The sequence below is a fragment of the Buteo buteo genome, chromosome 12, assembly GCF_964188355.1.
Source record: "Buteo buteo chromosome 12, bButBut1.hap1.1, whole genome shotgun sequence".
In the NCBI taxonomy this organism is placed as follows: domain Eukaryota; kingdom Metazoa; phylum Chordata; class Aves; order Accipitriformes; family Accipitridae; genus Buteo; species Buteo buteo.
The window spans coordinates 35,415,811-35,430,058 of NC_134182.1; the positions used below are offsets into that span (position 1 = coordinate 35,415,811).

The window sequence follows — 14,248 nt, forward strand, 5'->3', positions numbered from 1 at the left end:
CAGTCATTTTGGATTCCATATCAAACATGTGATGATGGATTGTCTAACCTGATTTTAGTGATGTCATTATTTCAAACACATTTTTATTCTACCTGGAATAGAAGGTTGTACAGGTTGTATCAGCTCCGGCTGCTGGAGAGGATTTCCAAAATAGACAAACCACTCTTTTACCACAGGACAGGCTCCGCCTAAAAAAGACAGAATTGGATCAGTAAGTCAAATGCAAGTATTGCCACTAGTGCAGAAGTTGGAAGCAGTGGTGATCAGGATTCTAAAGTAATAGAAGGTACTTCATAATGACTTGTTTGCTCAGCTTCTCCAGAAACAACCCAAGAAAAATTAGTTTTAGTATCTTTATGACAGTTCATCAGAACAAACGAAGAGAGTTTGAATTATGTACTATAAACATGAATTTGGAGTTGGGAACTGCAGCCAAAAATGTAAGTATAAGAGTCTGTGGAAAGCATTCTAAAACGGCTTTCAGCCAATTTTAGGCCTTCCCATTCCAAGGCAGTTCAGGAAGCTGTGGAGGCATACGGCAGAGCTTAGGGACCTACGTGAGCTATCTCAGTCTCTCAGGGCTGTCACACTGCCACATATGCAGGCAATCCTTAATATGATTGTCCTCCCAACTTGCCCTGACATTTCCTGTGTCAGGATTTGAGACAAAATCTTTATAAGGAGGCCTTGATGGCTATTTGAAAGCTGACAGCAATGGAGTCATCCCACCATCAGATGCAGAGCTTTTACAGCCCATTGTTCCAGACCTTTTATCTAGTATAAAGGGATTGTTTATGCATAATAGCTCAAGTGGCTTCCTACCCCCTAACCCCAACTCTGCCCCGCCCCCCAGTAAAGAGTAGGGTGCCTCTTAAATTAAAAATTCCACTACTTGAGTTGTGCATCTAACTACTTGATGCTTTAAACAAAAAAAAAAAGAATCAAAAAAAAAAGAAAATACCCTCAGAAAAGACTCAAGCATTTAGGAATTTTTGAAATGCAGTCTATCCAATTTTCCAATTTCCAAAAGTTAGCTCATAATCATTCCAATGCAAGTCTTCATAAAAAAAACCTAGAATCATTATTGTTGTTATAAATGGTGCTTCTGCATTCTGTCCAGATTTTGCTTATGGTAACTATGTCATAGTGCCCTAAATTTCCACCCTCTGTAGTCTAATAAACAGTATGAAGTAAACAGATTTAGCTAGTCGTGGGCACTTGGAATAGCGTTTTCAAATCTTTCCCAGTCAAATCTCAAAGCTTTTTTTTTTCCTTCCCTTGTCCCTTTCCAGATTCACAGAATTGCATCTCTAACTCCTTCCAGGTCTTACCCAGTGCTGAAGCCACGGTTCTTAAAAATTCCTGCCTTTTATCATAAATTCCAATCACCCTGTGCTTTAGTGCACAAGATTTCTGCTGCCACATTATGAACCCTAATCAAAAACTTCACCTAGCTTAAAACAAACCAAACCAATCTCTCCAACACTTTCCTTTCCTTCCCTCCACCACCCCAAAAAGTTTGGTCACATTAATTTCCTGATCTCATTTGTAGCTCAATGCTGCAAATGAACTGTTGGCATTAACGAATGAGTAGTGTGCTATGGTGCAAGGACAGAAATTCCTCAGATGGAGTTCTAGTGTCAGGGATAAGGGAGGGGGGAAAAGAACACGACAAAACCTCTTTTACAGCCCTGGTTCTTCCTTCCTTCCTTACCCATGGGCCTGCAGCACAAACTCCCAATAAAGGTGACGGACTGAAGGACCAGCAGCTGGACTTTGAGGGACAGCATTACACCTGGCTTGCTATGCTTCACTGTTCAAAAACTGATGACATTAAGAATAAAATGAAAAATGCCTACACTGCAGGTGGGGGGAAAGCCTTAAACTGCACATTCCAGTAGCTGAACAGTCTCACATCTTGATTATAAATAATTGCCTATGATAACGCTATTTCAGGAACAAAGCCCTCCAATTTAATATCCCAAAGTCACTTTCAGAAACATTCTGATGTTTTAGCATTCTGTTTTGAGATTTATTATGTAAATTACTCTGCTTTATTCAATCTATTCAGCTCATTCAGCCTCCCAAATTTTAGCCTGGCTTCTTAAGGAAGCAAGCCTAGTACAATTATGACATCTGTCTTATAATTAATTCATGGATGCACTGCTCTGTTTCAACTAAATCTGACAGAGGAGGAGAGATTTCAAACACATTAAATTCCTAAACATTTTGTGCAGCTGGTGACTCAGCTGACAGAGGGATCAACTGAAAGAAAGGCAGGAAAGTCAAGTTACCTGTTGTATCTGAAATGGCAAATCTGGACAGCAAATCAATACACAAGTAGCTATGGAAAAGCTACAGCTGAATAAAAAGCTAGATGGCATTTGGAGAGAGCAGGAGGCAATACGGAACATAGTCGAGAACACCATATATTGCAGGAGGGAGTTGTCAAGGTCACGGGAAGAAGCTAAGAGCACGCTAGGAAGAAGCATGGAAATATAAAAGCTTTGCTGAGGGGAAGCTGGTGGGGACAGTCACTCTTTATGAGTTCCACAACTTGCAGAAAAACTTATCAAAATGTCTCTCGATTCCAAATGCCAGAGAAATACTATTTTTACATCACCCACCGAGCTCAAGCACAGTAAAAAGAGAAGTCAGTAGGAAACCTCCAGTTTTGTTCTTTTAATGTATGTTAATGTTGGTACAGGGCATAGCACCACATCAGCTGCATGCTTTTCACTATTATAGCCCATTACTAACAACAGTGTATTACTGTTCACATAAGTAGCCAAATAAATACAGCTGAAAGCAAGGTCCGGCAAACTGACAGCACATTAACATACCAAGAACAAAATGGAGACATGATTACTAAATGCCAACCCTCCCTGCATGGAAATATCTTTGGAAAAAACCAACAATTTTTCAAACTTTTTTCTTCTCAATGCACATACAGAACACCACCAGTGAAATTCAAAAAATAGCAGTTCCTTTGTTTAAATAGATTCTGAATGACCTGTGGAAGCACTGCTTAGGCAGCCTAAGGAAAATTTCAACTATGTGCAAAACACTGTTATGTGTGCTCCTCTACACCTGCAACAGTGCCAGCCCTCCTGAGTGGTCACTGGTGATAACTGGCAAGAATCCTGCTAACGGACTGTTTCTGACAGTGCCAAAGCGAGGGTCAGTCTGGCCTGCTAATGTTAGAACTGGGAGTGATGCCAGGACTTCCAGGAGCTGGCCACGGGCTTAGGCTACATTACATAACCTCCTAATTGGCAACAGTCATGCAGGTGCAGGTACTTCCATGGACTGCGCTAGTGCCAAAACCTGCCAGCTTTGTTCTGAACTCTTTGTGCACAGAAGAAAGAGCTTGGCTGGCCTATCAAGGTGCATTATTTACTGTTATTTTCCCCTCCTTCTTGAATTTTCCCAATAGCACTGTTTTCCTAGGAAAGATGCTAAAAGTTGACAATTTATATATCACTATATGCAATATTCCACGTAATGATCAGAAATAGCTCTATTAATTATAAAGATACTTTTAAAATACACAGGCAACAAATGCCATGTCATCAGGATCACCATCAACCCCCTGTTTATTTTTGTAGGGTCAAAAACAAGGCTGTGATTCTAGCAACATTTCCAGGAGTAAAGGTACACACATGCTTACCATATACCAAACTGTACCAAAGGCATAGCTTCATGAGCAATTCTTTCAACAGCACTGCTAACTTTTACAGGGGACCACTGATTTGCTCATTCCCACTCCCTGCCACTCCCTCAGGCTGTTTCACCACAGTTGTTTGTGGCTACACAAAGAGTCAGATGGGGAAACAGAACCAGGTTAGTGACCTGACTGCAAGAAAGGGAGGGAAGAGAGAGAGGGGCCATTTTCAGTTTCTCAAACTAGGCCACCATGCAGCTGCACAAACAGCTGCACCAGCACAACTGAAAGGTTGCACAGGGACTGAAATGAGTGGCTGTGCAAGAGAATTACTTAAACTGGCACTGACAGCAAAAGAAATGCTTATCACACTACGGCTTCAGGCAAAGTGACATGGTCTAGGCATGTGATTTCAAAGTATAAGACAACATCCAGCTCCTATGGATTCTTGGGTCTCTCAGGCACCCTTGGAAATCTCAGCCCAGACATTCAAAACTAACAGTTTCTTGTTTCAGGGTAGAGGAAACAGTTTACATTATTTTTAACCTGTTCTTACTAAAACTGTAACCGCTGCTTTTACTAAATGTTGGCTGCTTTGCTATCCCTATTTAACAGTAAATAAGCAGATTTGCAAACTGCAAAGAGGTCAGTTTCCAACATAGGAATCTTTTAATTGAGGGCTCTTACAGAACAAAAAAGAGGATCACTAACACATACATCTCCACTGCAAACTGGAACATGGTGTAGAGTTAGCCAAGTTAGCTTCCAATGAGCTACATCAGCAACTGTATCCCAATGGCAGCAGACTCCACATGGACTAATTTAGTTAGTTGACTCCTTACAATAAGCTCCTTTTTAATACCTATCCAAAGTAATTCTACTTTATAATACAACCCACATACAGTGTAGGTTACTTCTTCCCATCCTACCCCTCATCAAATTACAAAAACCAGACAATTTGACCTCATCGGAGGGAAACTGGCAAAGGATTCTACTTACTTTGTAAAGCACAAAACTTCCTTGTAGGTCTAGCAGCAAATTCATAATAAATAATGCTTACATTTACTTATGAATTCCCATACAGGCTCTGATTAATGATCTACACTGTTGACTTAGAAGCAACTATACACTGGAATAAAAAAAAAACAACCCATGAACTACTAGGAAGTGGCATGGTTAAAGCAGTTAGAGGTAGATACATGCACTAAAAATGCAGATTTAATAGGGGTGCCCATGCAGACACCCTCTACCTACCTTTCTAGAAGGGTTAAGGATTGAGAGTGCACTATGGTTTACTTTAGAAAATTTTCTCTGGAATTTGAAGCATGAACTGAGAACAAATAATACATGTTATCTGTGGTTTTATTCTAAAAATCACTTTCTTAAAAGACCTCATTCACATTCAAATTTCATTTTCAGTAAGATTCTAAATTAATGTTTCTGTGTTTCAATTCTAATCTTCTTCATCTGAGTACTACAAACACTGTAACACAAATGCAAATCTGCCTACTACCCTGCCATCTCACAGCGACAATTGTTAATTAGAAGTTTTGGTCTGGGTGTTTCTGAAAACATCAGTGAATATCCTGCTGCTAGAGGAATAAACAAAACCCAACCAAGTTATAATTGTCTACAAAATTTAGAGGCAGCAGGCCGAAAAATGAAAAATGACAGATGTGCATGATTACTGCTGAGATTTTTGTTACTCTCTCCAAATGACTATGTAAACTCTGATTCAGTTTTTCCTATTTTTTTTTTCCCCTATTATGGTACAACTTCAACCTCTAGTTGTTGAAGGAAGTCAGGTACTTAATTACCTTTCTGTGCCTTTCTAAGCACATAGTCTGTATAATAGGTTTGATGGCGGTGCACTTTCATCAATAAAATGTAAAGTGATTACCAAGGAGAAATGAACATATTAAAAAGAATAAAAGTTCAGTACATTTTTAATTTTCAACTCACTGCCTAAAAGACACTGTAAAGGTAACATTTAACTAATGGAAGTCTTAAGAACATAAAATTTGTCCAAGGATGTGAATACAGAATCCTCTGTGCTAAAGCAGAAGAATGGAAGCACAGATATATATATACACACACACACACCTGGTACACAATCTGTTTATACCACTGGATAAAGAAATGGTATTTTCTTGCACTTTGATGAAAGTACTAATAATCACTGGCATGACTACTTGCATTTGTATTACTACAGTAACTATATTTGACTATCCACTGTTCTTAAAATTGCAGACTTAAAAAGAACAGAAGGTAAAACTCTAACAGTACATTACTGTTTTGCAAAAGTATATTACAACTAATTCATCAGGAGCTACACTTACCAAAGCAAGATGAGGTTTCATATCCTCTCAAACTATTAAAATCTTCTAAATGTCATTGTTTTGCTCAATCTTTTTGATCATTAAGAACTTTCACAACTTACCATTTAACAAGGAAAAAACCTCAATTTTTAAAAATCTCTTTAAAAGCACTGATATTGAACAGCATGTAGAAAAACTGCAATTTCACTGTCACATTTTCTCGATTCCTTAAGAAGTACACTTCAGCTGCCCACAGTTTTTACCCTAAATGCCATGCTGATGTAGCCACTGAAACAATGAATTCAAGGTTTCATATTTCAAAATTGAAAGTATACTTGAATAATGGTGTAAGTAGTTTAATCCTTACCTTTTTCAGATTCCAACAAGACAGAATAAATATGCTGACGAGCAGGGCGGTAAATAAGTGCCTGTCCAGGAATCTCTGTATCACATTCATCTTCCAAAGAGTTGCTGCACTCAATCTCTCCATTACTCAGGATATTGAAGATTGTATAATTTTCAGATTGGATATGCTGTTCTTTAGCTAACTGTTTGTTCAAAGAAGGAAGAAGGCATTATCTCCAAAATTAAGAAGGATCAAAAAATAACAAAATGTATTCACTGTTGAGGAAATAGTACTTCCTCTACTAGTGGAAATGGAGGGAATGGCCAGGGAAGGAACGAGTGCTTTTTCAAATAACACCAGTACAGTATATTTTCAGATGTCTAACTTTTTGTGGACAGGAATCCCCAGGAAACCCATCATTGCCTTTCTTAGCCTCTCCTTGAATTCTTAAACCTTGGGGTTTTTAATGACAGCTTTTAAGAGAGTAATTATTCTTAAACTGAATTCTGAATTCAGATATAGAAAAATGAGCTGCCCTCCTTTAGTCACCTAAAAACCTATCCTCTTTAAATAGTGAGTGAAGGCATGACAAAACCCAAACTTTTAATTTTATTTCAAGATGAACTACATAAGACAGCTCCATTTCTTTCCTGAGCTGATTCTGCATAGTTTACATTGTGGTGAAATTAGAATACTGAACTTCACCACACTTTCACTTTGCAATAACTCTTCCCCAAGAAAAGAAATACAATCTACTCTAGTGAGGAAAACCAGGTCTGCAGGCTGTTGCTGAAAGGCAGAATCACAGCATCACCCAGGCTGCACATTAACCATACACAGGGTGCAGATGCAGCTGGCTACAAGCAGCCTTAGTTCCAACAGGGACCGCTGGTCTGGAGCAGCTTAGATGCAGAAGCAATGAAGCTGCTCTCGGGCAGCGCAGAATTTCAACCAGTAACACTTGTAACCCAGACTGGCCAAGTGCAGAGCCAGACTTTCTGCCTCACAACCTCAGACCAAAACTATGGAGGCATTCAAACAGCTGAGTCAAGCCATTTCCACGGGGTGCCACTAATAAACCCTCCTGGACCCATGCCGTATGGTGAGCAGGCACTTAAGTTTCCCTGCTCTGCACTCCCTGCATGTGTCACACTATCTGTATTATTTGGGTTGTGACATCCACGCAGCTATCTCAGCGTCTTTCACTGGGAATTACCAGACCACTGGCCAGAGCCAAATTCACCATTTCTGCAGAATTCCAGTATTTGCAAACCTGGGAACTCAGCAGGTCAAAGCTGCAGTCAATCACTGGGTCATTACTGATCAAAACTAATTCTACTGAAATGTCATACTTTCAGAAGAAATTCTCACCTGAGCATAAAATTAATGGTAGGCTTCTGTATACAACGCCAAACAACAGAGCATTTTCTTATAGCAATAAATTAATGGTTGCCCTGAAAGAAATACTTTAGTATTCCTAATATATGGAAATATTATCCCCCCCAAATCTACTTTTGTATAAAATAAAAACAGAGTTAAGTATTTCTAAGCATGATTTGAATGAAGCATTGAACTATTTCATACAAACCACTGTCACAGATACAAGATCATTTGAAAATACTAGTTTCTTGCAATTTGCCAATAATCTACACATACTTATGAACCGAAAAAAATAGAAGCTGATTTCAAAAGTATTGCTGTATTGAATGCTGTATCTCAAAAAATATTTCTGATTTACACCTACAGTCAGCTAGAAAGTTATGCTTTGCTTTTCTGAGAGAAGCAGTAACATGAGGCTATGTCCTCAAGGCTGGAACTGAACTGTGCATGTCATTTACATGCAGTTCAGATTATGTGCAAGGTAAGCAGAACTACATATGGGTTTCAAAATACGAAGCAAAGCACACATATTACATATACAAATATTTAAATACCTGTAACAAAATCAAAAGACAAGTTAACATGTCTACAACTTTGACTGTAACGTCCTTGGCCCAGGGACTGGCTTAACATAGGATTTATGCAGCAACAAACAGTGAGGCACTCTTCAATGGAGTTTCTAAACATTATTATTTTATTACAGCAGTAGCTCAGCATGACGCTAGAGAACTGCAACCCTTCAAATGAAAGATCAAGCCAAGAAATAATGACCACTTGTCATAAAGACCGCATGATACATTCTCTTAAGGAGTAAGGATATTACCACTATTGTCCTGGCCATAATCCAACCTAGATAATTACATTCTGGCTAATTTTTCCTTGCACTTCAAGCATAAACAGTATTTTTCAACACTTTATTAGGATGAAGGGTTGTTGTTTTTTTTTAAATAATGTCTTCTGTTTAACTACTACAGTCAAAAGTAAAACATATTCTATGTATGGTTAATAAAAAACCCCAAATATATCTCCTGTTTAGTTGAAATGAACATTGCATAGGTTACAACATAGTTTTAAAATGTTTTAGTCTTTTTAGAAAAGGAAAATGTAAATTACACAATTACTTTAGAGTAATATGAGGAAACAGAAAAAAATAGTTTTCAAGAAAATGCTCAAGACAAGTAAGAGAGAAAAAAATGGCACTCTATTTGAAGTCTATAGGAACCTAGCAAAATAGGGAGTAACAGATGGCTAATATAGGGTCTAAAATACACTACCTTGTATAGGTTTTTCTTTTTATTAAATCTCAATATGTTACCTTAATTGCCATGAATTTACAGAATTGTACTCTAGACTTACTACTATTGCATAAACTCTGATGCAAGGTAGCTCAGTTTCTATTAGCCAGGTAGGCTACCCTAGCTAATATATTCAATCTCTCAGAGCGACCCAATCTGACGTACCACTTCTCACCCCAATGCCAGCACATCTCTGCCCATGTGGGAAGCCGTAAGTGAAACTTGCTAGTGCAGCCCTGCCTTTTAACAAGCCACTCGAAGTGCTTTTGGTTCATTCAGGGACAATGATTCTGAAAGATAATTAACGTGATCCAAAAATCAAAAAATACAGATTTATAGGAAGTTTCCTCATCTCCTCCACAAGAGCAATTTCAACTTCTGCATTCTTAGCACAGCTCCCTTTGGTACGTTGACTGCACGTGCCAGGCACAGCCAAGCAGAGCACTAACCAGCTGTAGCTGACCTGTGGGTTCTCAAAGCAAAAAGCAAGTCCCTACATCGTGCAATACATGGGAAGTATATCTCTATGCCCAGTGACTGGCCTATACAGGAGCTGCTCCCCATTATTTGACCTGCTTGATGCTTCAAAGAGAGGAACCACTTTTAATTAAATGTGCTGCATCTGCCCTCATTGTGATGCATGTAATAGTCCTAACCATGGCTGTACTTAACAGACAAAAGATTTTGCTCAAGCAAATTTAAATCAATAGGTTCGGTGTACTCATTACCAACTTCCACTAAGTAGTCATGGCAATAAAGTGACCATTAAGCTTTAAAAAACAAGGTACCTGAAAGATTTCTTTATCCTGACACATGGCTGTTTGTAGTTGAAGGGAGAACATTTGGCAATTTCTTGCATTGGGAGGAATCCATGGAGACTGCTGCCCGGGCAAAAGATAGGACTCCACTCCTCTGCAAAGTAATGTCTTGTCTGATCCCAAAGGTAGCATCTCTTCCAAGTGTTTCAGGCTGCTGTATGAGCATGGAACTTTTGAGATGTAATTTGCTACAGCTAGAAGTACGTTTGTTCTTCTGTTGTAGCTGTTATTCTTGTGGGGACTGGTGACTAAACATTTCTGCCAAAAGCCTCCCAACAAGCTTTCTGGAACAACATCATTGCCAAGCAAGCAAGCAAAGAGAGGGAGGTGTGTCAAACTAAGACCCAACACACGGCAAAGATCTTCTCGAGAGTACATAACAGTGACCAGTCTGTCCAGACGGAGCTTCTCAATGGAAAAGTAGGGGCATGTATTATAGATGAGGTAGTCACTATCTTGCCCGAGAATTCCTATGCAGTTATGTTGCAAACCATATGCAGCCACCTCAAAGTCTGCCTCTTGCAATGTGCATACTGTTTTTTGACCAAGCGACTTCAGGGCAAAACGCGTAAAAGTAGGCAAAGCTGAAGGAACAACAAACATTTCTCTCCCTGGTTGTTTCCTGTGAGTCTTGATAAACTGAAATATTCTGGCTATTTCCTTGTTATTCTGCAGCCTCCGCTTGATCCACTCGTCTCTCTTTTTCTCTTCTACCACTCCATCAAAGTAAAACACCAACTCGATACCAGCTGCCATAAAAGCTTTAATAAAATTCTCTAAACTGGCAAGGTATTCCCGCCACTGGCCACCGCATACCCAGGATTCTGGTGTGTACCAGTATCTAACACAACTCATGGCATCTACTACGACAACAGGCGGGAAATCAGGATGATCGATGCGATGTTTTTCTGCCATCTCTCTCAGATCTACTGTTCTGCATGCATCAGGGCAAACTCTTGCCACAAACCCCTGCAAACCTTTAATGCCCATGGCTGATCTCTGAAACTCACAGCAGTCTGAAAGAAGAAAAATAAAAACAACATTCTAAAGTGCAATATTGAGAAACGTAATGAAATTCTATGATCAAAGAAAAGCAGCTTGGAAACCAAAGAGTCAGTTTTCTGCTTTTGCCGACAGCTTGTTGTGCCAACCTGGCCTTTAAACAGTTTGAACCAGTTTTCTTCCCATCAACAAACTGGACATAAGCGCCCATTCACTTTGCCTTCCACTTCTGCTTTTTCATATCAGTGAAAACCATAAATATCAAAAGGTTTTCATAAATAAGACTTTAAAAAATTCAGATTAATAGCATCAAATACAGAAAAGCATGCATTGCTAGAGAAACAAGTATAGACGCAATTAAAAGCTTTGTAACATCTTAGCTGACTGCGTACAACACTGGAATTAATGGCTTGATTTTCACACTAAAAGTGTATGAACATCTTTAATTGAAGTCAGCGGAAAAAGTACTGAGTAACTTTGGAAATCAGTCTTGTACCTTGATTATGCAAATAGCTCAGTTACCATCTGAGTTTACAGACAGCAGTCCATTGATACGGCACCAGTTGCAATATCTCTACTTCTGCAAGTTTTGATAGTATCAGTTCTGCTTTGAATCAGAAATTCAACCCATTTTACCACTGTGTCATTTGAAGACATAATTTTCAAGACATGTTTAAAGAATTAGTTTTCCCTATATTTTGTGAAACTACATTTCTGACTATCCTTGACAGTTATTATATTAAATGGGATTTCTAACATGCACAGCAATTTTGAACCAATCTATTTTAAAAGACACACATGCAAACATTAGCTAGAAATTAAATAATTAAAAATTGAATAAGCCTATTTTCAGTTTAGGAAATACCAAAAGATTGAAGAAGAGAGTCTCCAAATTCTGTGGCAGAACTTAACAGCATGCCAAATGAACAAATTTACACGTTCTGAGAGAGTTGTGGGATAAAATTAAAGCCATTGATGACCTCTGTTTTTATCTCTAGAAGTCTCAGTGCAAAGAAGTTTGGCACAGTGTCTACGATAGATGTGCTCTTTCCTCTACTACAGCATCAATTTCCTCTACCACAGCACCATTTTAAAGGACCTTGCAATGAAAAATGGAGGTAACAAGCTCCATCAAGCTTTGTTTTCTTCTTTATTCTCAGAAAACCTGTTTTATTTTCAGTTTGATTTTACCTGAAAGTCAAATCCCTTCCCAGTTAAACAGTGAATAAGTTCACTATGTTTTAATTAAACAGGTACAATTTTTCCTGTTTTTCACACTGCTCATTTCTGACATTTCAATTAGACTGTCTCTGGAGTGTTACATTACCATATACATGCTTACAGTATATAAAAAGAAAGAAAGGAAGTTGAATTCACAAAAGTATTGTGAATTGACAGCTTTTAAAGGTATTCCTGAGTCCTTGGAGTTTAAATATCTAATACCCTCCAGGCACACTTTTTGAATAGCATCCTCATTAATCGTAGAATAGTTTGGGTTGGAAGGGACCTTTGAAGGTCATCTAGTCCAACCCCCCCTGGCATAAGCAGGGACATCTTCAACTAGATCAGGTTGCTTAAAGCCCCATCCAGCCTGACCCTGAATGTTTCCAGGGATGGGGCATCGACCACCTCTCTGCACAACCTGTGCCAGAGTTTCACCACCCTCATCATAAACAATTACTTCCTTATATAATGCAATATGAAATACACAAGAAATAAAGCTGAGAGCATACAGTAGACCTCACTGTTATAAAATCAGAAATAAATGTGTATGAATCTGCTTCATTGCTGCACGTGGATACAAGGTAGGGCACTGCTCTCTCTACGATGCTACTTCCAGCATTACCTGGGTACCCTTAAGATTCCAGTCATTTACTTTTCCAGGAAAACTGCACCTCCAATTCCAAACGGTTTGAGCACTGGTAGGTTATGGTTTTTATTACTTTCCATGGAGACCTAGCAATGGGTGTGAAGGTCTTCATCTTTCAATCACTAACACACGCGGTCAGACTAAATGATCTGAGATGATTACACAGATGCAGTATGTCGTGGCAAGTCTTACTTCTGCAAAAATCCATTGCATCCAAGCAAGTTTTAGTTATGATTCAGTACAGATTCTGTCCATAGTGTCTACAATCCTAGAGCAAGAAGTGTGGTAAACAACTTACTAGCTATACTGTACTGTAATAAATGGAAAGAAACATTCTCCCATCTCCTCACACCTGTATTTGAAGCAGTCCTCTTGCCTAACAATTTAAGCAAGTCTATGATACAGAGATTATCAGAAAAATTTCCATTACCAGTACTAGTTTAGCTTAATCAATAGCAAGTTCTCACTCAAACACGTGAGCACCTTAGCCCCTACCAGCATTTTAGTATTACTATCAAACACATTCACTGAAAGCATAGAGAGTTTATACGCTGCCAACCATCCTGTTTCACTACTAAACAGGAACGATTGTGTTAAGGAAATCACTCTCTAAGCCACCACAGTAGCAGAAAAGAGAACAAGTAAAATCTACTGACTTGTGAAGTACTTTCATCAGAGGCACCTCAGTAAAGTTGGCGGAATCAGGACTAAAATGTTTTATGTTGTAACACTAAGCTTCCCAAGACCGCAAAACATGCACATTCTGTGCAACAGATTAACAGTTTAAGGCTGGACGCTTATTTCTGATGTTACTTGTGCAAAACAGAGATCTCAGGTTACCAGAGGATCTCAACCGCACTACTATCAAGTGCATGAATCTGCTGGGGGGGGGGGGGGGGGGGGGAGGAGTTTTCTCCACAAACTGAAATAATAAAAAACATTCCCCTTCCCCCTCAGTTTTACACAGAAACTCAGATGACCCCTACAATAGCCGACGATCCCACTAAACTTCCTCCTGTCAGCGAGCAACTACCACGATGCAAATTTTATTATGCCCATAGTAACGCGCAGCATTGCAGAGAGTTGCTAGCAGAAACGTTCACAACCACGGCTCCAGCCCTCACACGAGCCCTCCAGCCGAGGCCCGCAGCACAACGGACCGGGAGCAAAGTCCTCCGCCTCTGCCACGCAGCAGCGCACAGACAGGCCCGCAGCCCCCCGCTGCCTTGAAGGGCCGGAGCCCGTCCCAGAGCGGGAAGCGGCGGGCGGGCAGCCGAAGGGCCGGCGGTACCTGCCCGCCGCTGAGGCGAGGGCCGAGGCCTGCACCGGGCGAGCTCCGAGGGCCGCCGCGTCCTACCGAGACCCTCCCTCGGGAGGCCGTGAGGCACCCGGCCCATGCTGCGAGCGAAAACCGGGGCTCCAGTCGCCCTCACCGCCGACGAACCCCCCCTACCCCCCCCTCCGAGGCCGTTAAACGGCCGCCCGCCCCCTCCTAACGGCACCCCGCCACTGACCCGAGCCTGCGCTTCCGCTTCCCGCCGGGGCGGGGCCGCGC

The 14,248-nt window shown here is 40.2% G+C and overlaps 1 protein-coding gene across 3 annotated transcripts in view; it reads right to left on the bottom strand.

The window, feature by feature from the left end:
* FAM120B (family with sequence similarity 120 member B) overlaps nucleotides 1-14,248 on the bottom strand; it is a 55,701-nt gene extending 41,453 nt beyond the window's left edge. Inside the window, exons 1-4 of one of the 3 annotated variants that reach the window (XM_075043331.1) lie at nucleotides 14,208-14,248; nucleotides 9,792-10,837; nucleotides 6,350-6,530; nucleotides 93-188 (exon numbers count right to left, since the gene is read on the bottom strand). In XM_075043331.1, coding sequence (XP_074899432.1) covers nucleotides 93-188; nucleotides 6,350-6,530; nucleotides 9,792-10,811 — 1,297 coding nt within the window. In that variant the 5' untranslated portion in view covers nucleotides 10,812-10,837; nucleotides 14,208-14,248. Of the gene's footprint in view, nucleotides 1-92; nucleotides 189-6,349; nucleotides 6,531-9,791; nucleotides 10,838-12,669; nucleotides 14,116-14,207 lie in introns of those variants that run through there. The other 2 variants (XM_075043330.1, XM_075043329.1) reach the window with 2 other exon arrangements.